General features: G+C 42.4%; 1 protein-coding gene across 1 annotated transcript in view; it reads left to right on the top strand.

Annotated features, from left to right (window-relative positions):
- SLC39A12 (solute carrier family 39 member 12) overlaps positions 1-24,750 on the top strand; it is a 96,738-nt gene that overhangs the window by 61,380 nt on the left and 10,608 nt on the right. Inside the window, exons 11-12 of the mRNA XM_030202167.1 lie at positions 11,514-11,672; positions 17,347-17,534. Coding sequence (XP_030058027.1) covers positions 11,514-11,672; positions 17,347-17,534 — 347 coding nt within the window. The remainder of the gene's footprint in view (positions 1-11,513; positions 11,673-17,346; positions 17,535-24,750) is intronic.

Raw genomic sequence — 24,750 nt, 5'->3', positions numbered from 1 at the left:
CAAAATGTAAATCTTTTCTTGAATGAGTACAATGTGAACATATATAGATGAGGTTGGATTCAAAGCTTGCACTGATAAATGAACCCCATCAAACTTCTCCTGTAATAGTGTAGAAGTTCTTGCGACAGGATAGTCCCTTTTTCCTTGCTCCTGACTCGAGGGCTGGAGAGTGTCCACCTTCTGCTGAAGGGTCTGCAGCTATCCCCGTATGCTTTGTAAATCCTCTGCTAGTATTCCCAAGGTGTCTGCTGTAGTCTCCATTCTTTGAGGACAAGCAGGCTGCTTGTTCTTGCATGTGGGTCGACATCTGCGTCGGTCCAGGAAACGGAACAAATTTTGAAGCAAAAATAAAAAGTTTTTGCCTAGAGTCTTCTGGCACGTATGCGTGGACAACTTCCCACCCATCGCGCGAGCATGCCCCTCAATTCTTTTTTGTCCACGGTGAGGTAACAGGCTGTTTTCCTGTTCTCTTCGTTTTTTGGGCCCAGGAAAAAGAGTCTGATGACTATTGTGTTTTCTGTTCACTCTTTTGTCATTTTCTTTAAAAAAAAAAATTATTACCCGGTTTCTTTTAGTTTTGGGGGTTTTTTTTTGCCTATTTTAAAGTTTACTTTCTTTTTCGATGCGGCCGGGTTTCTCCCTTTTAGTGCCCTTCGCTTTTTTGGCACAATCGCGTTGTTTGATTTTGCCGAGGCCATTTTTCTGTCCATGTCATTGAGGACACCCAGCGGCTTCAAGTATTGTACTCGGTGCAACCGGACCATCTCAGGTACTGATACCCACACCTGGTGTATACAGTGCCTTGGGCCTGACCATAGCCAACCACTTGTAGTCTGTGTCTTCGTATGAAGAAACGGACTCAAGTGTCTCAAGAATCCCAATGAGAAAAGCTTTTTGGGGCTCGGTCTGGTCCTTTGATGTCGACATCGGTACAGAGGTCGGCGGTGTCGACATCGACAGGAGCATCAACATCGGGAGCAGTGAGGTGTCGAGTGGGTCTCCACCTGTCTCGAGGCCTCCTGTTATGCAGGCCCCCCGGGACCGGCCTTCATCGTATCCAGCCCCGAGGAGACGTGAGGATTCCATGTTCTCCTCATTGGTACCGAGGAGTCTTGATGACGGGTGTTCAACGAAGGCGAAGAAGCACCATCATCGTTCTCCTTCGATGCACGGTAGCGGGCGCTCCGGGGCATCGAGAGAGTTGGCACCCGAGAAGCGTTGTTGCCGAGAGGACCACTCCCCCGCGATACAGGAGGTGCCAATGCGTCGGTCTCCTAGCAGTCCGATGCCTGCTCCTGAGCCTCCACAGATTCTGACACCACCTGTTCCACTGACCCTGCAGCCTTTTCCAATGGCAGCTCTCGACGAGCGCATCCGGGCCCTGCTTCCAGAGCTTCTGGAGGGATTGCTGCACCAGTCTGCTTTGGTGTCGGGGGTGCTTGCGCCTTCCGTGCCACCGGCTGCAGTGACATCTGGCCCTTCTCCTGCGGAGAGGTCCCCGGCCTTGGTGCCGCCTGCGGCATCGACGTCAGCTGCCACCCGGGTTGACTCCCCTTTGACGTCAGTGGAAGAAGCTTCACCGCAGTCTAGGAGGCCGTCAACTTCTCGACATCACCATCGAGGACATCGTTCCTCAGCGTCGAAGCAGGCTCAGTCGCGGAGTGCCCTGAGGGAAGATTTATCCGATACTGAAGAGGAGCGTTCATGGGAGTCAGAGGGAGACCCCAGGTACTTTCCTTCTCATGAGTCCTTTGGGATTCCCTCGGATCCTTCCCCTCCACCAGAAAGGAGACTATCTCCACCGGAGAGTCTGTCCTTTACATCTTTTGTCCGGGAAATGGCTACGGCTATTCCTTTTCCTATGGAGGTTGAGGATGAGCCCAGGGCTGAGATGCTCGAGGTCCTGGATTATCCTTCTCCACCTAGAGAGGCTGTGACGGCTCCTCTACATAAGGTGCTGAATGAAGTCCTTATGTGGAACTTGTCGTTCCCTCTGTCTGGCCCCGTGATCCAGAAGAAAACTTAAATTTAAAGTTGCACTGAAGGCTTGGCTTTTCTTCCTGGCTTTTGGTACTTTTTAATCAAGTTTTCCCCTTTTCTCTGGTTCTGCCTCTTCCCATTTGTAGGAGTACCCTTTTTCCCATCACTCCTTTTTCCTCCCCCCCCCCCTTGCTCCTATTCACCCTATGTAACAGTCCAGTGCCTCACCCTAATCCTTAGTATTATATGGATGGTTGTTATCGTTCCTATCTATATATTATAGTTCTTTTCTGTTTTTTTCTGTAAGTTCTTGATATTATTTAAACCGCTTTGATCTGCTAGCTGGCAAAGGTGGTATAGAAAGTCTAAATATACAACTAAACTTACTACTACCCTTGCACTGGCCTCAGAGTACTGTTGTGATTTGATTGTAACTGGTCTATATCACCATCCTAACCCCCTCCCCCAATAAGCTGTCATTCTAGGTGATCACCTAGGTTGTCTAATGGCTAGAACCTGGTGCTAAGATTGTTTGAGTCAATAAAAGTGGTAATGAAATTAAGGTGAAATATAATTTCAAACTTCCAAACTGGCTTCAGCCCACTTCACAGAGCTAGAATGATTTTGTTCAAAGTTAGAAGTAGCTTGTTCATCGCATGAGTTTTCCAGGCCCTTATGGTGCCTGTGTACCTTCCTCAGCTAGCTGTGACTCAGCTAGCCAGCATAATCTTGTTAAGTAAGCTTCAGATATTTCTGGTATTCTTTTATGGCAATAATCCTACTACAGGCTGGGTTTTGTTTTCAAAAATGAGCAAAACAAATGCTCAGTGAAGGAGGCGACCAGGTCAGATTAGATCCAAACCTGCTTAAACTCTGAACAGAGTAAGCAAAGCAAGTAGGCTTTGAGATGTGAGGGCTTGGATCTTGTGAAAATGCTTTACAAAATCTGGCCCACCCCCATCTTAATTAACAATTTTGCACTAATATAATTAAGCTTCTAACCTTAGGTGTTTATAAATTGTAAATCTATGTGTTTATTATCTAGCTAATCGGGAGCTCATTAAAAAAAGTTATTTCTAATAGTGTTTTCATGCCACAGGTACTAATGCTGGGCATCTCTTCAGGGGAATCAAAGCTGTATGTTTGTAGTTTGTGTCATTTAAGACTCAGAGCAGAAAAGACACAAAAAATATAATGTAGAAACCTAGAGGAAGTACTGTTTTTCTAGTGTGTGTGTGTTTTACATTGGGGAGTTTCAGCTCTGTTTATTGGTTAAAACCTAATATTAGAAATCTAAATATAATTGTGTAAAATTGATGGATTTGAGTATCAGAAACAGAATTAATTGTGGATAACAATACTCAATCCATTTTTTTCTCTGTCATTCAAATTAATTCATCAAGCGTGTGTCATAAGTTATTACTACAAAAATATAACACGTGGAGGGGCATAATTGAAAGGGGTGCCCATGTTTTCCTGAGGGCGTCCTCGCAGGACGTCCCCAAGAAGGGGCGGGGAAACCCGTATTTTTTTAAAATTACATTTGTACCCCGCGCTTTCCCACTCATGGCAGGCTCAATGCGGCTTACATGGGGCAATGGAGGGTTAAGTGACTTGCCCAGAGTCACAAGGAGCTACCTGTGCCTGAAGTGGGAATCGAACTCAGTTCCTCAGTTCCCCAGGACCAAAGTCCGCCATCTTTTGTTTCGATAATACGGCCGGGGACGCCCAAATCTCAACATTTAGGTCAACCTTAGAGATGGTCATCCCCGATTTTCGGCGATAATGGAAACCAAGGACGCCCATCTCATAAACAACCAAATCCAAGCCCTTTGGTCATGGGAGGAGCCAACATTCATAGTGCACTGGTCCCCCTGACATGCCAGGACACCAACCGGGCACCCTAGGGGCCACTGCAGTGGACTTCAGAAAAAGCTCCCAGGTGCATAGCTCCCTTACCTTATGTGCTGAGCCTCCCAAAACCCACTCCCCACAACTGTACACCACTACCATAGCCCTTAGGGATGAAGGGGGGCACCTAGATGTGGGTACAGTGGGTTTGTGGTGGGTTTTGGAGGGCTCATATTTACTACCACAAGTTAACAGATGGGGGGGGATGGGCCTGGGTCCGCCTGCCTGAAGTGCACTGCAGTACCCATTAAAACTGCTCCAGGGACCTGCATACTGCTATCATGGAGCTGGGTATGATATTTGAGGCTGGCATAGAGGCTGAAAAAAATGTTTAAATTTTTTTTTTAGGGTGAGAGGGGGTTAGTGACCACTGGGGGAGTAGGGGGGGGGTCATCCCCGATTCACTCCGATGGTTAACTGATCATTTAGGACACATTTTTGTGGCTTGGTCATAAAAAACAAAGGACCAAGTAAAGTCGGCCAAGTGTTTGTCAGGGACGCCCTTCTTTTTTCCATTATCGACCAAGGACACGCATGTGTTAAGCACGCCCCAGTCCCGCCGTCGCTATGCATCCGACACGCCCCCGGGAACTTTGGTCGTCCCCGTGACGGAAAGCAGTTGAGGACGCCCCAAATCAGCTTTTGATTATGTTGATTTGGGCGCCCCTGGGAGGACGCTCATCTCCCAATTTGTGTCGAAAGATTGGCGCCCTCTTTCGAAAATAAGCCTGTAAGTCAGCCATCCTCTCTTGGCTTTTTTCTCCATGATGAGTTTAACCCTTTGGTGAGCGCTAGACAAGCAAGTGTATTGGTTTCCCATCATAATATAAATTCATTTTAAAACTTCTTCAAATAGGACTATAGATGAAAACTCACAGAGGAGGAAGCAGCAGATAAGAAGTGCTGTTTGACATTCTCCTGCCAACTGAAGACCAGTGCACAACCCCCCGGCAGTCCATTCAACCTAATAGCTACCCAATTTAGGTTTCAGAGAATGGTAATACAAACAAATTGCCTAACATAAGCTAGTCCTTTCCCATAGAAACCAGAAAAATGAAGGCAATGCACCATATGACCTATCCAGTCTGCCCTGTCATGTCATCTATTATCTCTTCCTCTCCCTTAGAGATCCTATGGGTTTGTTCCAAGCTTTCTTGAATTCAGATAGTTTTTTTGTCTCCACCTCCTCCACCAGGAGGCTGTTCCATGCATTCATCACCTGTTCTGTGAAGTATTTCCTTAGATTCCTCCTGAGCCTGTCCCTTTTCACCTTCATCCTATGCCCCCTCATTCCACAGTTCCTTTCAATTGAAAGAGACTCACCTCTTGTGTATTTATGTCACAGAGATATTTAAACATCTCGCTTTCTTCCAAAGTATACATATTGAGATCTTTAAGTCTGTCCCCATAGGCTTTATGATAAAGACCACTGACCATTTTAGTAACATACATAGTAGATGACGGCAGAAAAAGACCTGCATGGTCCATCCAGTCTGTCCACTTTCTGGATCAACTCCATCTTGTTTATATCTTTTTGAAAGCGTGGTGTCCGGAATTGTACACAGTATTCTAGGGGAGTCGAAGATGGCCGCCGAGTGGATCGGACCTGTGTGAGAGCTCCTGCGTTTAATTAAAAGAAATTTTTGTGATGCCAAAAAGAAGAGGCCGGGCCGCTGCCGTAACCTCCCAGTGGCAGAACCTTCCGTTCGTCCCGGGTCTATTGTAACATTTATGCAACGAACTCCGGATCCTGAATTGCCAGTTAGCGGCCTGCCTGTTCAGCTCAGGGCAGATGGAGGTCCTAGGCAGAACTATGGGCTGGAAGTTACACTTAGCCCCGACACTTGAGTTCCTCCCCCGCAGCCGTGTGGAAGCAGCTCCCAAATGACGGCGTCCCCAGTCCTGGGAGTGGATCGAGCTCCAGGTACCGAATGACGGGAGGTGGATTACGATCATGAGGGGGAATTGTGGAGTTTACAAACTCCTCTGTTAGCTGCGGAGACAGCATTTACAATGACGAGAGAGTTTGGTGCCACGAATCGAGAAGGAGAAACTATAACACAACAAGCTGAGGTACTGACCACTTAATGTACAACTTTATTCATTAAACCTCCTGAAGTGACTTTGGATAATTTGTGGACTTTAATTGCTGACCTAGGAAAAGTATTATGCCCCCAGGTACAAAAAATAAAGAAAGAAATTGTAGAACTAGAAGGGAAGTTAAAAGAAACGGAGAATGGTTTAAAAACTGTGACTCATCAAGTTCAAAATCAAGAAAAGGACTTTCAGCAAATGCAATTATTGTAAAATAATATGGTTAAGGACTTGATGAATCTTAGGAGGAAGACGGAAATTTTTGAAAATTACTCTAGAAGTAATAATCTACGTTTTACAAATTTTCCTCAACAAAAGTCTGTCTCTCCTCAGGAAATGTTAAAAAAACTATATCAAAGAAATTTGGGGGTTGGGGATGATAACACCCCCCCTTCTCACAGGTTTATTATCTTCCCACTAAGAGTGATGAAAATCAACAAGTTCAGAATAATCAGGTGCTAGATGTCTCCGCGTTGTTGGAAACATCAGATATAGAACAAGTAACAGCAACTACCTTGGTGGCTGCAGTCGCTCTGGCACCAGATAAAATTTGGATTTTGAGGATGTTTTTCCAAAATAAAGAAAAAACCTTTAAGGGTTTCAAAGTTCGAAGTTGGAAACATCAGATATAGAACAAGTAACAGCAACTACCTTGGTGGCTGCAGTCGCTCTGACACCAGATAAAATTTGGATTTTGAGGATGTTTTTCCAAAATAAAGAAAAAACCTTTAAGGGTTTCAAAGTTCGAATTTATCCCGATGTCTCAAGGGACACACAAAAAAGATGTCAGCAGTTTCTTCAAATGAAAACAGAAGTGCTTTAGTTAGGGGCAACTTTTTTCCTTAAATATCCATGTAAATGTGTGATCAGAATACCACTCAGAGAAATTTGCTTATTATGAACCTTCTCAACTCGCAGCCTTTATAACAGCTAGACGAAATGCTGGAGATTTCAATTATCCAGCATTTACTCCTGTTAAGAATATAGGATCTGTGCACAGCCGATAAAAGTTTAATTAGTATTTCCTTGATCTCCATGGTTTAGGGATATTGGACTCGAATTGTGGACTTAAGTGAAGTTAAATAGAATTTTCTTATATTATTTTCTGTATTAATATTTTAATTTAACTGTGCTTTTCTGTGCAAGTATATTTTTGCTTCTTCAATAATGGAAATTAATAAAAATAAAAAATAAAATAAAATAAATAAAGTACACAGTATTCTAAATGAGGTCTAACCAGAGACTTATACAGATGCATTATCTCCTCCTTTTTTCTACTGGTCATTCCTATCCCTATACACTCAAGTATCCTTCTGGGTTTTGTCATCACCTTCTCTGTTTGATCACCTTAAAATCATCACATACAACCACACCCAAGACATTGTTTGTGGAAGATGCTGATGGGTAACTTGGATTTCTTAAATTCAGGGGCAGTAAGAAAAAGCACCACAAGAGGTGAAGGAATAACACACCCTACAACTGTAGAAGAATCAACCAAAGAGTAGGGCAAGGGTAGCACTTCCAAATACCACAAGGAAGACACAGAAGATTGTTGTCAATGATGTTTATTAGAAATACACCAAAAGGACTCAACACAGCAGCCAAGAGGAGTCTGACCAATCTGGTGTTACAAGGTCAAATAGACTTCTATGTGGCTAAAGAAAATACAAACAGGAACCTTCTGCACAGCGAAAATATCTCCACAAAATTAGAAAAGTCTCCAGCAGTGCCGAACAGTAAATAGAGCGCCACACAGGAAACCAAGGAAGTATCAAATTGTAGAGCATCACGCAGGAAACCAAAGAAGTATCAAACTCTACTTACTGTTCGGCACTACCGGAGACTATTTTCATTTTGTGTCAATAGTTTCGCTGTAACAGAAGGTTTCTGTTTGCATTTTATTTAGCCACACAGAAGTCTATTTGATCTTGTAGCATCAGATTGATCAGACTCCTGAAGCAGGCGCTTAAGCACCGAAACACAGCTGCTGTGTCGAGTCCTTTTGGTGTATTTCTAATAAACATCATTGACAATAATATTCTGTGTCTTCCTTGTGGTATTTGGAAGCGCAATCCTTGCCCTACTCTTTGGTTGATATATTCAGGGGCATCAGCATGAAGTGCATTAAATATCAAGACCAATACTTTGAATCTCACCCACCAAACAGCAGGCAAACAATGTGGTTATTTCAACTATGGAGTAACGTGATCAAAATGATTACAGTTCATTAGTAGACAGAGAGCAGAATTCTGTATAGTCTGCAAAGCACAGATCACACCATTAAAACAACTCAAGTACAAAAAAATTACAGTAATCTAAGCTAGTCAGTACTAAAGGTTGCAAGATCATATGAAAATTGCCCAGAGGAAAATTGTACTTCAACCATCAGACCATCTGCTGCTTATAAAAGGAAATTTTAACTATTGCATTGACTTAAGGATGCATAGAGATGGATGAATCTACAAAAAACTCTCGAGTTCTTTACTTTAATCAGCAAAGTCAACATCAATTTGCGGAAAAATGTACAACTAACCTGGAACAATTCAGTCTTTTGCAGATTCAAAAGCTTAAGTTATTCTGGTTCATCCAAACTTTCATATGTGTCATACAGTCCAATAAATTTTCTTTCACCAACTTCAAGTCCCTTTCTACTGGGTACATTAACTGAATGTCATCAGCAAATGTATGAAACCCAGTACCCAACCTTTGAAGAAACTGTCCTAATGGTTGCCTATAGATATTAAATAATTTTAAAAACAGGGCACAGCCATAAAGGACACCTGTTTTCACCAGTCTCCAAGAAGACAATAATTCTCACAGCAGATCCAAAAATATGTAAACCATTGGAACACTTTAGCAGTTACTAGATTTCACAAGACAATTAGCAATAACAAAGAAAATGAAATAGATCAAAATGAATAAATATTTGTCCCTTAAAGAATAATTAATTATTTACAGTTCTTGTATATGTATGTTTTTGCTGCGCATGTATTGTGTCTGAGGGGGTGAGTAGCTATGGGTGGCTGGGCTTTTTGTGAAGGGGCAGGGTGTTTAGGGGGCCTGGAAGCAGTTGGGGGGATGTGATGGTAGTTGAAACATGCAGTTTTGAGGGTGATGGAGTAATTGCAGGGGTAGCTTTGGAGTGAGGTAGTTTTTGGGATGGCGGGGGGTTAGGTCTGGTTTTTCGGGAGTAGAGCAATTTGTGGGTTGGGGGGTCATTTGTATTTATGGTATATGGCAGTATATTTATGGTATATGGCAGTTACAGGGCACAGTTTGGGAACATTGATACATTTTGGCAGTAGTGGAGCAGTGGCAGGGGGGTTTTAGGGGGGTGGGACAGTTTGGAAGGTAGAGGGTATTTTCAGGGGTGTAGTTTTGCAGTTGGTGCAGTTACAGGGGGTTAGTTTTGGGATGAGACATGTTGGGGGATGCTGGAGGAGGTGTGGTGAGGTAGTTTGGATGGTCGAGGGTCAGTTGGGGGTTTAGTTTTTAGAATATGGGGGGCAGTACAGCAGTGGGGAATAGAGGATGAAGACACAATGTTTGAATGGAGCAATCCACTAACTGCTGTGTTTCACTTTAATGTAGTTTTTGTGCTGCAGAGGATAGACTGGGGAGGGCTTATTGCTCTAGAACTCACAGTCTGATCTGTCCCGTTTTTAAAACTTTTTTTTAATATTATTGTTTATACCAAGTTTCATTCCATTGTGTTAAATTTTCAGAAAGCTATTTTGCAACACAGACATGGGCATACAGACATTCTAGACCCCTAAAGAGGCCATTTTTAAAACTACCTGTACTAGTGCAAAGTCCAAGGGTGTTTTCACCGGTGGTGTTGCACCAGTTTTCAAAGGCAAAATATAAGAGTATGCTTTCCCTTTGAAAATTGCCTTGTCAGTAAGTGCCTGAAGAGAGAGTGCCCTTCTTTCCCATGGTTTGTTTTTTTTTGCCCCCAAAATGTGCAGTTTTACCCTCCCCCCCCCTACACACACACCTCCCCTGGGGACACCTCCGGAGTGATGTAAATGTGTAATTTTCAAAGAGCTCATTTCCCAAGACAGAATGCAGTTTTCATCATGGAAATACCTTTGGAAATTGCCCTCCACCCGCAAGAAAGTAAGCATCAAGGGTGTACCTTAAACAAATTCTCATTATTAGCTCACGCTGGCTCTGTATCTTTTATGGTTGGTTTATGCAAGTCTTCAGCTAAGCACTCATCTCAGCTTACCATGGCATCACACACATTACACAGTACACACAGTATAAACAGGATGTGTCAGTGCACTGTCATGGATTCAACAATTGATTTCCTTTAGTTTTGAAGACTGGTATTAAAAAGATGTCCGTTGTTGCAGAAAAAAACAACTTAAGTCACAATTTATCAATAACATGGGAAAAATGTCAACCTTGATCATAAAAGGACCATAATATGTGGTTAGGATAGAACCCAATCCCAAATTCAAAACTCATTCCTGGTTTCTGGTGAGCACATAACCTGATAGATCGGGGGTTCTAATCCCAGTCTTCAGGACACACACAGCTAGTTGGGTTTTCATGATCTTATGCCTATTCATTGTAGAGTTAGATTTGCATACAATGGAAGCAGGGATGGCATGGAAATCCCTGTCATACATATTCATTGTGGATATCCTGAAAATCTGACTAGATGGTATGTCCTGAAGACTGGGTTGAGAACTACTGTGACAACTTGATGTGTAAGAATTAGTTGAAATTTATGGGTAGGTATAGAATATGTTTTTCTTGCCAGTTTGTACATTTTCCCCTGGATTCTATATAAGGCACAGTGAGTAGTGCACGTTAAATTTTGCACACAACCAATTTACATGCACTATTCAATTGAGTAATAATTGGCTAATATCATCATTAATTAGAAATAATTAGAATTTATGTGGCTTCTTTTTAGGCATATTCTAAAAAGAGGTGAGTGTAAATTCTAATGCAAGTAGCTGCAAAAGGGGGTTGTGAATTATCCATGGTGTGTTACCATTCACACTGCAGCTGTGGAGGCTGCTGCTTTTATTTGCTTTGTCGTCTGCATAAGACATTAATTTGTCTCAGTATTCTAAGTTATGCATAGTGACCCTGTCTACATGGCCTGTGTCTGGTCCTCTTGTTTTGGTGTTTTAATAAATCTGCTTTGAACTACACCTCCCTGGTAGATATGGTCACCGTGACATCCTCTACTCCTGCTTTGGATTCCATCTTTCAGCACCCATAGTTATAACTGCAGCCAATAAGACCTAAGGGGATCTTTTACTAAGGCACGCTGGCATTTTTAGCGCGTGTTAAAATAGGCATGCGCTAAATGCTAAAGACGCCAATGTATTCCTATGGGTGTCCTTAGCATTTAGCATGCACCTATTTTTAACATGCGCTAAAAATGCCAATGTGCCTAAGTGAAAGACCCCCTAAATGAACTGGACAAAAATTGTTCAGTAGAAAAGACATTATGAACATAAAAGGGAAACTGATGTTCTTATACATTTTGTTTACTGCTTTTCCAGGCAAAGGAATTAGTTTGTTGGCAGTTATGGTTCTGGTGGGTGACAGTCTCCATAATTTTGCTGATGGCATGGTCATAGGAGCAGCTTTTTCATCTTCCCCAGAAACTGGTATGGCAACCAGCATAGCAATGCTATGTCATGAAATTCCTCATGAGATGGGTAAGTATAGCCATAGAAAGGTAAATATATTTAACCTCCAAGATTGTTTTGTTTCAGTCCAGTGCAGATTAAATATCAATCCAGGGCATGTCATACAATTAAATATAAACACCTGTTTTAATTAAATCAAAAGATGGAGTTACATCTTTTATTTTGCATAGCTATGAAATTCTGTTCACCTACTGAAAACTCTTATATTAAGCAGTAATATGTTCTTTTGTTTCTACTAGAGGTGACACTGAAGGTAAGTTTGCATTTTTTTTCCATCCAAATACTAGGAATGGGCTGTTTGGAATGACATAGGAAATGTCAACAATGTCACTAATGAAGAAATCCAAGCAGAAAAACTCACACTTTTGTGTTTTATCATTTTCCGATGATAAGGTGCATTCTTTTGAAAGAGTGTGTATTATATGGAAAGAGTATGCACTGTTTCTCAATAGTGCACACATGCATGCCCTATGTGCACTCGTACATTTATGTACTCTCAGGAAAGAGTGCATGTACTTTGCAAACAGTACACAGTCTGCTATTAGTGTGCACTCTTTTCAGACAATGTACACTTTTTGCAAAGAGTGTTTACTCTTTCAACAGTTCATGGACTCAGTACAATAGCAATAGCAAAATGGCCAAAACAACCCATATAAACCAAAACTTCTCATAAACGACAGGAGAAATGACACAAAATGAAAATTTTCTGGTTGCCCGGCCCTACCAGTTCAAGAGAAAAACAATGGTGTGTGGGGAATAATGAGATAATGACTATGCTAGAGGAATATAAATACACTTTCTCCCCCTGGGCCTGAGTTCCCACTCTCCACTAGGAATAAGGAAACTGAAATGCCAAGTCTGTGCATGGGTTGTTTATTATGGGAAGAAAGGGGCAATAATATACAAAGTTGCTCATTAACAGTTTACATACAAAGACCAGTTGCCACACAACTACTAAATCCTAGCTTGCCCTCTCCACACTTCAGAAATGCAGTACTTTGGCTATCTAATCCCCCTGTGTCTATGCATATAAATTAAACTGCTAGCCAACTTTTGAATGGCTGACAAGACACAGACTTCTGATCCAGGCCATCTCCCAATCCAGAATGGGTGGTCTCTCCTCCCACATAGGCTACAAGCTAAGTCCATAGACAGAAAGTCATGTGCAGTTGGCAGCTGGGCAGCCAAGGTGAAAAATATTGCAAGGGAAAAGCCAAAGTCTGATACAGGTGCTGCCCTGAAGAGGAACCTGACATCTTCCTGAGCCAGGCAACAGGACCAGAACACAGAATTAAGTTGCCAACCAAACAACAAAAGCAGAGTTGTGCGCTTTTTTTCCCCTTCAGGGCACCTTAGACTTCCAACCCTTTGTGCTGTTGGTCCACATTCTGTATAAACAGTTTTCTTGATTGCTGACAGGACTCCTCAGACAGGCACCTCACATGAAAAATCCAGCTAGTCTTCGTAGATAAGGAGTAGCTTCAGGTGCTCCATTGCAAGCCAGTTTGGGGCAGTTCATAGTAGCAATGTAACATAGTAACATAGTAAATGATGGCAGATAAAGACCATCCAGTCTGCCCAACAAGATAAACTCATTTTACACGGTATGTAATACTTTATAGGTATATCCGAGTTTGATTTGTCCCTGCCTTTCTCAGGTCACAGACCGTAGAAGTCTGCCCTGCACCAGTTTTATTCTCCAAATACCGGCGTCGCCACCCAATGTCTGCTAAGATTCCATACATCCATTCCTTCTAAACAGGATTCCTTTGTGTTTATCCCATACATGTTTGAATTCCATTACTGTTTTCATCTCCACCACCTCCCGCGGGAGGGCATTCCACGTATCCACCACCCTCTCCGTGAAAAAATACTTCCTGACATTACTCCTGAGTCTGCCCCCCTTCAACCTCAATTCATGTCCTCTAGTTCTACCACCTTCCCATCTCCGGAAAAGGTTCGTATGCAGATTAATACCTTTCAAATATTTGAACGTCTGTATCATGTCACCCCTGTTTCTCCTTTCCTCCAAGGTATACATGTTCAGGCCAGCAAGTCTCTCCTCTTACGGTTTGCAACGCAAATCCCATACCATTTCCGTAGCTTTTCTTTGCACCGCTTCCAGTCTTTTTACATCTTTAGCCAGATACGGCCTCCAAAACTGAACACAATACTCCAAGTGGGGCCTCACCAATGACTTGTAGAGGGGCATCAAGGCCTCCTTTCTTCTGCTGGTTATACCCCTCTCTATGCAGCCTAGCATCTTTCTGGCCATGGCCGTCGCTTTGTCACGTTGTTTCTTCACCTTCATATCCTCCGACATCAACACCCCAAGGTCTCTTTGTGGCCGATATTCATATCATAGGAGTTAGATTCACTAACTCCTGTGGTCTGCGGTGATGCCGGTTATTCAATGCTGGACCATTTCCAGTGACCAGCATTGAATATCCAGTTTATTTTTGGCCAGTTTGAGTTTAACCGGCCAATGATAGTCCAGGGTTTCATGCAGTCAAATATGGCTGCCAAACTCAGACTGAAAATAGGCAAATAGCCGGTTATATAAGGTGATATAACCAGTTATCTGCTAGCCTCTAACTGGTGATATTCAGCAGGAGACAGCCGGCTATCACCGGCTAGCCAGCTTATTACCATTTAACTGGCCAGGTGCCATTCCTGTATGATTAAATGGTTTTGAATATCGAGGGAACCATCTTTGGCCTTTCACACACTGCTGCATAGCAGAAACTGTTGTCCAGTCCATGCTGCTTTGTAACATATATTGTAGTAGGTTTGTGCCTCTAGGTGCACACCAAAGGTTGGGTAGGTGGAGCCTTATAGTGTTGATGGAAAAATTGGGAAGTCGGAATCCTTGGTGACCATGAAGAAAATGGTTTCACTTGTGGTATTAAATTAAATTAAAACAAACCTTTTTCAACATTTAGGGGTCCTTTTACCTTGTAGCGCTAATGATTAGCGTGCACTAAATGATAAGTCTAATATATTTCTTTGGGCATCTTATCATTTAGCACGTGGTAATCATTAGCATATGCTAAATCTGTTAGTGCACCTTAGTAAAAAGACCCCTTAATAATTATGGGATATTCAAAGCAATTTAAATGGCCAGAAGCTCCTGGCCATTTAAATTGCTTGTCCAGAGCTAAGCAGCAATGTCCAATGGTACTTAACCAGCAGTGCCACTGAATATTGCCTCTTACTACTACTACTACTTAACATTTCTAAAGCGCTACTAGGGTTACACAGCGCTGTACAATTTAACATGGAAGGACAGTCCCTGCTCAAGGAGCTTGCAATCTAAAAGACAGGTGTACAATCTAAAGACAAGTGAACAATCTAAAAGACAGGTATACAATCTAGAGACAAGTGTAGAATCTAAAAGACAAGTGTAGAGTCAATCTGATAGGGCATACTATATTTCTCGAAAGGTTAGGTGCCGAAAGCAGCATTGAAGAGGTGAGTTTTAAGCAGAGATTTGAAGATGGGTAGGGAGGGGGCTTGGCGTAGGGGTTGAGGAAGATTGTTCCAGGCATAGGGTGAGGCAAGGCAGAATGAGCGGAGCCTGGAGTTGGCAGTGGTGGAGAAGGGTACTGAAAGGAGGGATTTGTCCTGTAAGCGGAGGTTACGGGTGGGAACATAGGGGGAGATGAGGGTAGAGAGGTAGTGAGGAGCTGCAGACCGGGTGCATTTGTAGGTAAGGAAGAGAAGCTTGAATTGTATGCGGTATCTGATCGTAAGCCAGTGAAGTGACTTGAGGAGAGGGGTGATATGAGTATATCGGTTCTGGTGGAATATAAGACGTGCGGCAGCATTCTGAACGGATTGAAGGGGGGATAGATGGCTAAGTGGGAGGCTGGTGAGGAGTAAGTTGCAGTAGTCAAGGCGAGATGTAATGAGAGCGTGGACGAGAGTTCGTGTGGTGTGCTCAGAGAGGAAAGGGCGAATTTTGCTGATGTTGAAGAGGAAGAAGCGACGCCTCTTAATAGCCAACCCCTTACTGATGAGGTAAGGGATGGGCTGGGGGTGGAGTTTGGGTAGAGTGGTCACCTAGCCAGTTAGCGGTAATATTCAGCCTACTAACTGGCTAGGAATCTGCATAAAGTCAGGATAGAAAAAAGGCTATCCTAACTTTATGTGAGGAAGGTAACTGGGCACCAGTGTGAACAGCGGCCAGTGCCTGGTTATATTTAGTGTAGCACCTTCAGATTCCCCCTACCACCGCATACATGTCTTATGCTGGTCCTGGCTGAATATCAGCAACATAAATTAGCCCCAGATATTCAGTTGTTATTGAGATCATTTCCTATTCCCTCCCAACGTTCAGAGAACAGCACACAAAATAAAGCTGCCCTTACTGAGTGAAAACATAACATCAGCTCAGAGTAGGCATTAAGGTGTTTGAAGAGAGGATTTCTCATGATTCTCTCTTTAAAATCTATAGGCTTTTCTTTAATTTTGAAGCAGAAGGAAGCCCATGCAAGCCTCTAAGTGCCAGTAATGAGAAACAAATATGCACAAGTCTGAGCAAAGTCAAAAGTGACAGCTCCTGCTGGGCTTACTGTGAAACCCGTCTGCATATGTACCAAACACATCCCCACTCCTTGCTTTTGCTTTAACAGTGTGCATATAATTTGCATACCATTTCCTTTGAGCATTGGCAAGCTGGTTTTCTGTGCTGTTCCGATGGTATACTTTCTGCACTGTTGGCTTACCATGGAAGTTCTGAGCATCGGGCCATTAGTTGGGATTCTACAAATTGTGCAATGCAAAAATCCATAGCATGCAACTGCAAGGGTGTGTGCAGGGATGACCCAACCATTAGGCCACCTGAGGCAGGGACCTCAGCTGGCACTTTTTAGGAGCGATATCTCAGGGGATGGTTTCACTTGTTTTACCTGGTCATGGTGACTTTCCAAATCCAGCAGCAGCAGCAGCAGCAATTCCCATATGCTGCCCTGCCGCCACCAGCACCCGCCTCTTCCCTTTACTGCAGCCACTTGCAGTAACTTCCTGTTTCACTTAGGCAGCCACAGTAAGGGGAAGAGGCGGGTGCCAACAGCAGCAAGGCAACATATTGGAATCATGAGCAGGTAAAACGCCCAGGGGGGCAGAATCTCAGTTGGGGGGGGGGGGGTGGAATGCTAGTTCTGCCTCTGCCTCAAGCAGCATCTTGCCTTGGGCCGGCACTGGCTGTGTGGCCGTGGGAGGGGCATGGGTGGGTCATGGGTGTGCCTTGCACTTACATGCATGGGTTCTAGAATGCTAGCAGTTAATGTGCCTAACTACCAACAGTTAAGTGTGAGCACTTACACCAGTCACTGAGCTGATGAAGTGCATGCATCTAAAGTTAGATGAGAAACTTCAAACTTATTCTAGTATTCTTTAATGGCAATTACATGTAGAATTTGCACTTAGCATTGACCACCCTGGCACCTAATTTTAGGCAACCTTTTGAGAACTACCCTCTTAGAAGACAAGCACACAAACCCCCTTTTTACTAAGCCACTTGGCAATGCCAACAGCCCACTCAAAGTGAATGGACTGTGTCAGCATTAGCGCACAGTAGCCACTAGCACATCTTAGTAAACATTGGTGGGGGGGGGGGGCCTTTATTTTTCAAGTTCTCAGCAAGTAAATTCTTTATTCTGTTTTGTCTTTTCAATTACAGGAGACTTTGCTATTCTGTTGAATACTGGACTATCAGCAAAGATGGCCTGTTTAATTAATTTTATAAGTGCATTGACAGCCTTTGTGGGACTTTTTATTGGCTTGTCCATATCAGCAGACCCAAGCATTCAGATCTGGATATTTACTGTCACAGCTGGAATGTTTTTGTACGTGTCACTGGTTGAAATGGTAAGCAATGCTATCTACTATTTGCCCAAATACAAATGACTATATTACTTGGAGCCTGCAGGCAAAACAATTTTTATTCCCTTTTTATGTTTCATATCTTTTTGTACCTTTTTGTTCTATTTTCTTTTGCTTCATGTCACTTTCTTATGTTTTTTTTTTCATTTTAGTATATGCTACATTGTTTTACTGTACATTGAACAAAATAGTTTGAACTAAAATTTTTAATATGTACAAAATCAAAACACAAAAATGCACATCAATAACTGTCACAAGCCTCACCAAGATAGTAGTATTTTTTTATATCTTATAGCAGAAAGTAAAAAACAAAATTAAAATGAGGCTCGCATTTTTCTAATACTGTTTATTTTATAATCCTAGTTATAATGCACATTGATTGTACTGTATGTTTTGTCTGAATTAAGTTTGTCCTGTTCATATTTTCAGAAGGAATATTTTACAGAAGTAAAACAAACCAATATTTTGCAGAGATAGCATTCTTAGGACAGTAAGATGGCCTGGCATACTCAGTTCATGTTTTTCTATATCAGTGATTTCCAGACCAGGCCTTGGTGAGAACCAGTCTGTCATATTTTCAGAATATCCACAAGCATTATGCATGACAGAATTCCATATACTTCCCCTATTTCGTGCAATTTTATCCCACATTTATTCAATGCTGATATACTGAAGGCTTGACTGACTGGTACTCCCCCAGGACTAGTTCAAGAACTACTGGTCTTTATTTCTGTGTATATATATTTATGAAATTTTATTTGTGTGTTCTTTATATATTTGGCAGACAAATTTTTCATTCAGGGGAAGGTTTTGGACTAGTTGTTGCCCAAAGTGTCAAGTCTTCTTCTCTGAGCTACAAGAAGCCAACAGAGACTTTCTCTCAGAAACACAACTCACCCTCTCTTTGATATCTCATGACTAAAGCTCAAGACACTCACTTAAGATGGCAGGCATTAAGCTGAGAACATCTTGTTTTTTTCATGTCCAGTGTGCTCAGGAGTTGAGAATTGATAAAAATGTGTATGTGTTCATCCTGAACTATAAAACAAAAAACATTTTACAGCCCAGTGCTTTCCAATAAAAGCCAGATGTAATATATATTTTACAAAGTTTATCAGACGGACCATTTTCAAATATGTCAACCATTAGCTGTTTGATTTCCCAGAGCAATGCCAAGTAATTCAACTCATATGAGGGAGAAAGAAAAAAAGTGAGGTCCAGTTCATTTACTGAAATTGTCTCAAAAACAACTTTATGATTTTAACGTATATACAGTGGGGGAAATAAGTATTTGATCCCTTGCTGATTTTGTAAGTTTGCCCACTGACAAAGACATGAGCAGCCCATAATTGAAGGGTAGGTTATTGGTAACAGTGAGAGATAGCACATCACAAATTAAATCCGGAAAATCACATTGTGGAAAGTATATGAATTTATTTGCATTCTGCAGAGGGAAATAAGTATTTGATCCCCCACCAACCAGTAAGAGATCTGGCCCCTACAGACCAGGTAGATGCTCCAAATCAACTCGTTACCTGCATGACAGACAGCTGTCGGCAATGGTCACCTGTATGAAAGACACCTGTCCACAGACTCAGTGAATCAGTCAGACTCTAACCTCTACAAAATGGCCAAGAGCAAGGAGCTGTCTAAGGATGTCAGGGACAAGATCATACACCTGCACAAGGCTGGAATGGGCTACAAAACCATCAGTAAGACGCTGGGCGAGAAGGAGACAACTGTTGGTGCCATAGTAAGAAAATGGAAGAAGTACAAAATGACTGTCAATCGACAAAGATCTGGGGCTCCACGCAAAATCTCACCTCGTGGGGTATCCTTGATCATGAGGAAGGTTAGAAATCAGCCTACAACTACAAGGGGGGAACTTGTCAATGATCTCAAGGCAGCTGGGACCACTGTCACCACGAAAACCATTGGTAACACATTACGACATAACGGATTGCAATCCTGCAGTGCCCGCAAGGTCCCCCTGCTCCGGAAGGCACATGTGACGGCCCGTCTGAAGTTTGCCAGTGAACACCTGGATGATGCCGAGAGTGATTGGGAGAAGGTGCTGTGGTCAGATGAGACAAAAATTGAGCTCTTTGGCATGAACTCAACTCGCCGTGTTTGGAGGAAGAGAAATGCTGCCTATAACCCAAAGAACACCGTCCCCACTGTCAAGCATGGAGGTGGAAATGTTATGTTTTGGGGGTGTTTCTCTGCTAAGGGCACAGGACTACTTCACCGCATCAATGGGAGAATGGATGGGGCCATGTACCGTACAATTCTGAGTGACAACCTCCTTCCCTCCGCCAGGGCCTTAAAAATGGGTCGTGGCTGGGTCTTCCAGCACGACAATGACCCAAAACATACAGCCAAGGCAACAAAGGAGTGGCTCAGGAAGAAGCACATTAGGGTCATGGAGTGGCCTAGCCAGTCACCAGACCTTAATCCCATTGAAAACTTATGGAGGGAGCTGAAGCTGCGAGTTGCCAAGCGACAGCCCAGAACTCTTAATGATTTAGAGATGATCTGCAAAGAGGAGTGGACCAAAATTCCTCCTGACATGTGTGCAAACCTCATCATCAACTACAGAAGACGTCTGACCGCTGTGCTTGCCAACAAGGGTTTTGCCACCAAGTATTAGGTCTTGTTTGCCAGAGGGATTAAATACTTATTTCCCTCTGCAGAATGCAAATAAATTCATATACTTTCCACAATGTGATTTTCCGGATTTAATTTGTGATGTGCTATCTCTCACTGTTACCAATAACCTACCCTTCAATTATGGGCTGCTCATGTCTTTGTCAGTGGGCAAACTTACAAAATCAGCAAGGGATCAAATACTTATTTCCCCCACTGTATATATATAATGTGAGGAATATCAGAATGCCATGGTAGCCATAACTTAACAAGCATTCACAGGTCCACAATGCCTACAATTCAGCTAATACCACCCACAGTTTTGAATTTGTTCCATTTGGAATTGTATTTCTCAAAAGATATGATAGAGTTCCAGGGGAGATATGATAGAGGTCTATAAAATAATGAGTGGAGTTGAACGGGTAGATGTGAAGCGTCTGTTCACGCTTTCCAAAAATACTACGACTAGGGGGCATGCGATGAAGCTACAATGTAGTAAATTTAAAATGAATCTGAGAAAATTTTCTTTCACTCAATGTGTAATTAAACTCTGGAATTCGTTGTCAGAGAATGTGGTAAAGGCGGTTAGCTTAGCAGAGTTTTAAAAAGGTTTGGACGGCTTCCTAAAGGAAAAGTCCATAGACCATTATTAAATGGACTTGGGGAAAATCCACTATTTCTGGCAATACTTATGTACTTATCCCAGAAATCTCTAGTGTTCCATGTCCATTTCACCCTTTTCCCCCAACCTAGTATTTCTCATGTCACTTATTTTCTCTGCTGTGTCTCTTCTCATGTGGATCTTTCGACGGGATGTTTTCTTCTTCTCTGCCTTCTTCCCCATATTCATTCCTGCCCAGTGACTAACTCCATGTTTATATCCTCCCTCAGCTTCATCCTCTCCACCTCTGCTTTGTGAATCGTATCCACTGTGATTCCTATGTCTTTCTCTAGAGAGCTCTGAAATCCTCTGTTTAAGAAGTTAGGACTCTCTAGCTTAGAAAAGAGATGGCTGAAGGGGGATGTGATAGAGGTCTACAAAATACTCAGTGGCGTAGAACTAGTAAATGTAGATTGCTATTTTACTCTTTCAAAAAGTACAAAGACTAGGGGACACTCAAGGAAGTTACATGGTACTACTTTTAAAACGGGAGGAAATATTTTTCCACTCAATGAAAAGTTAAGCTCTGGAACTCATTGCCAGAGGATGTGGTATCAGCATTTAGTGTATCTGGATTTAAAAAAGGTTTGGACAAGTTCCTGGAGGAAAAGTCCATAGTCTGCTATTGAAATAGACATGGAGGAAGTTACTGCTTGTCCCTGGGATCAGTAGCATGAATCTTACTACTATTTGGGATTCTGGCAAGTACTTGTGACTTGAATTGGCCACTGTTGGAAGCAGTATACTGGGCTAGATGGACCATTGGTCTGACCCAGTTTGGCTATTCTTATCTTCTAATGGTCTTATAATTGCACTTAGACCAAGTAGGGAAAGCATACAGGGGTAATCTTTGGGAATGCTGTTTAATAGCATGTAGAATGGCATGCTGGCTGTTGATGTTTTTAAAATTCTGTTCATCATACACTATATGATCTGTCTTAATTGAGATCATCATCAAGTTGTATGCTTTATACGCCATTCCAGATCAGCATTTCCCTACCCCATATTTCACAGCCTAATTCCCATGATTGTTTTTCATTTCCTATAATCAGTCAACTTTGGAAAATTAAGCAACAGGGGAATCCTTTAACAACACAGACACCTACATTTTAGAACTGTGTTTCACCAAAATAGAATGTGATTACCTACCTAGCGCTTGCCTCAGAAATACACAGCATGTGCCGATATTTAGTGTGCTTAGGGTAATTTCCTAGAGCGGGATAGAAAGTGTTTCTGTTTGATGCACCACAGAGGGTCATCACTTCTTGGAAGGCATCCAGGCGAGGAGAAATGGATGTTAGTGTTTTTCTCACTGCTTCTCATAGACGGTCGGTAGCCCAACTGTTTGGGGAGGCTAAAGGGGGCGGAGCTTACCTCCATACGCTCCGTGGCAGCAACGTCAATGAAGAAAAAGACTACAGGCTCGCTGCCAGCTTCTCCCTTCTCTCTGCACACAGTGTCCCGTGATGCATTTCCTGTTTCCACGAGAGCAGAGAGAAGGGAGAAGCTGGCGGCGAGCCTGTAGTCTTTTTCTTCATTGACGTCGCTGCCACGGAAATAAAAGATGAAAATACGCCGGGCGGGAGGGTGGGCTGCACCACAAGCGGAAGTCGACGATTGGGCTGGGGAGGCTTAGCCTCCCCAAGCCTCTTATACGGGGCGCCTATGCTGCTTCTGCTTCAAATTGCTAAATCAAACTTTATCTTAGAGACACTGTCATTCAGTTTTGGTACTCTAGCATACATCACTTGATCAGATGTGGGGAGAGAATGAAGTAGTGAGCTAAAACCTCACAAAAAATGGGAACTTGGTGGCTCCCTACTTCTAGAACCATAGATTTTTGAGCCTTCTTATAGAGGCGAGAAGGCCAAAACATTTTGTCTAGTTTCGTTTTGGATGTCATGTATAGGCTAAAATAGTGCATTATGCACTATTGTGACATATTATACATTATTCTTCAATAGCATGCCTATTGATAAGTAGAACACATTATTAGCAATAATGGGCCCTTTTTACTAAATTGTGGTAAAATTTGCAGTTACTGTAGTTTAACATGGGACTTTACTGTGTTAACCCGGCAGAAACTGGGTAGTGTGTGATGCTGCTCAATTACCGCCAGGTTAGCACCTGCAGAAATATATTTTGAATATTTCCACTTATGCCATGTGCTGGGGTGGAACTACCAATGGCACCTGCATTGGACCGGCAGTAGCTCCAGACTGGCGCACGGTAAGCCCGCGGTGGGCTTACCGCTGCTTTTAAAAAGAGTCCCTATGTTAACCAGCTAAGAAAAAACCCATAAAAATAGGACTGCATTTTTATGCATTTATCTTATCTGGATAAGTGCAGACTCTGCCTCCGGAATGCCCACAAAACAGTTTTGGTTTGAGTGCTAACCAGGCATTTTCAGTGGCACTATCCAGACAGGTGATTTACATAAGTAAAAAAGTATTGCCATCAAGCCCAGCATCCTGTTTCCAACAGTGGCCAATCCAGGTCACAAATACCTGGCAAGATCCCCAAAAAGTACAAAACATTCTATACTGCTTATAGACCTGTTCAGAAGAGCATACCCCACCAACCCAACATAAAAATACCTGGACACAATGTAACCAAAGACCATAACGGACATTACCTGGCTCTTCTTCCCCCTTTCCCTCTCTAAGTCCCCCCCCCCCAATTGTACCTACCATACATGTATCTCATTCTACCACAATATCACTTTAGTATTCATTCATACTATGTATTTGTTCAGACCGGAATCAGCTAACGCCGTTAACGGTCATATGTGAGCCACATTGAGTCTGCAAAAAGGTGGGAAAATGTGGGATACAAATGTAACAAATAAATAAATAAATAATTCCATTAACCAAACTTGGGGGTAAGCTAGAGTAAATATGTGGTATTGACTCTGTGTGGAAACATTAAACATGACTGAAACACAGAGATTGTGAGTTTCTACATATTTTTAGCTGGTGGGGTTTAGGGATTCCTGCCAGCCAGAGCAGGAGTGCCATAATTTTGAGTGAGCCTGAGTCCAAATTGGTTGGGCCCTGGCCCCCTCAAGCCCACCAGTGGCTAGGTGCACCATTTCAGGATAGCACCTAGGCACCCTGCTGACACTTTCATGGTAAGTATACATCTTCATGCACAAGGGGCATGTAAATCCGGTGCTAGATTATAGCATTGCCCTTTTAGTCAGAATTAGAAGTATCAGTCACATGCTTTAAATCTGTGCTCCCTGTTTGTAGGAATGTAATAATCTTTCTACTACATTAGATCTTGGTATTTTGTTTTCTATATACTAATATATAGTAAAAGAGAGGGTTTTTTCTTTATTAGTATGCATAATAAGGATTTTAGTCGGTGGACAGTATAAGAATTCATAAGAGCTGAAACTGAAAATCAATTATAATTATTGTGCTGAAGTACTCTGTCATACTTGTCTGCTGCCCGTCTATATGTAATGTGTTGGTCCATAATTGATATAAGGGCGCCACCTACTGAGAGTCTATTATATCTACATCACATGCCAACTCTCCCTAAACGTGATGAGGATAATTTTCCAAATAATCTAGCTGCATTGTAAGTGGATTAATTCTCCTAACTGACCTATCTGAAAATTACCATCCTTCTGTCAGCTAAAAGTACTTTAATAAGTTGTTCCCAGAGGCATATTTAAGCTTCCATTTTCTTTTATTATTCGATATGCTGTTCTTCCTATCACTATCAAAGCATTATACAATAAAACATAAACCACTGAGTTAGAACTGCATAGCAAACATATTGTTGTGAACATCTGATGAGTCCCAATTCCAGGCATAAACTCCAGGTTTCAAAATAATTAATGCAGAAAGCAATGGCCACTTAAAATTGTTTAGAATAATAGGTAAT

Source organism: Microcaecilia unicolor, chromosome 1, assembly GCF_901765095.1.
Source record: "Microcaecilia unicolor chromosome 1, aMicUni1.1, whole genome shotgun sequence".
NCBI classification, from domain to species: Eukaryota; Metazoa; Chordata; class Amphibia; order Gymnophiona; family Siphonopidae; genus Microcaecilia; species Microcaecilia unicolor.
The sequence above is the reverse complement of the archived record's forward strand: the minus strand, read 5'-3'. Positions and strand labels throughout refer to the sequence as shown.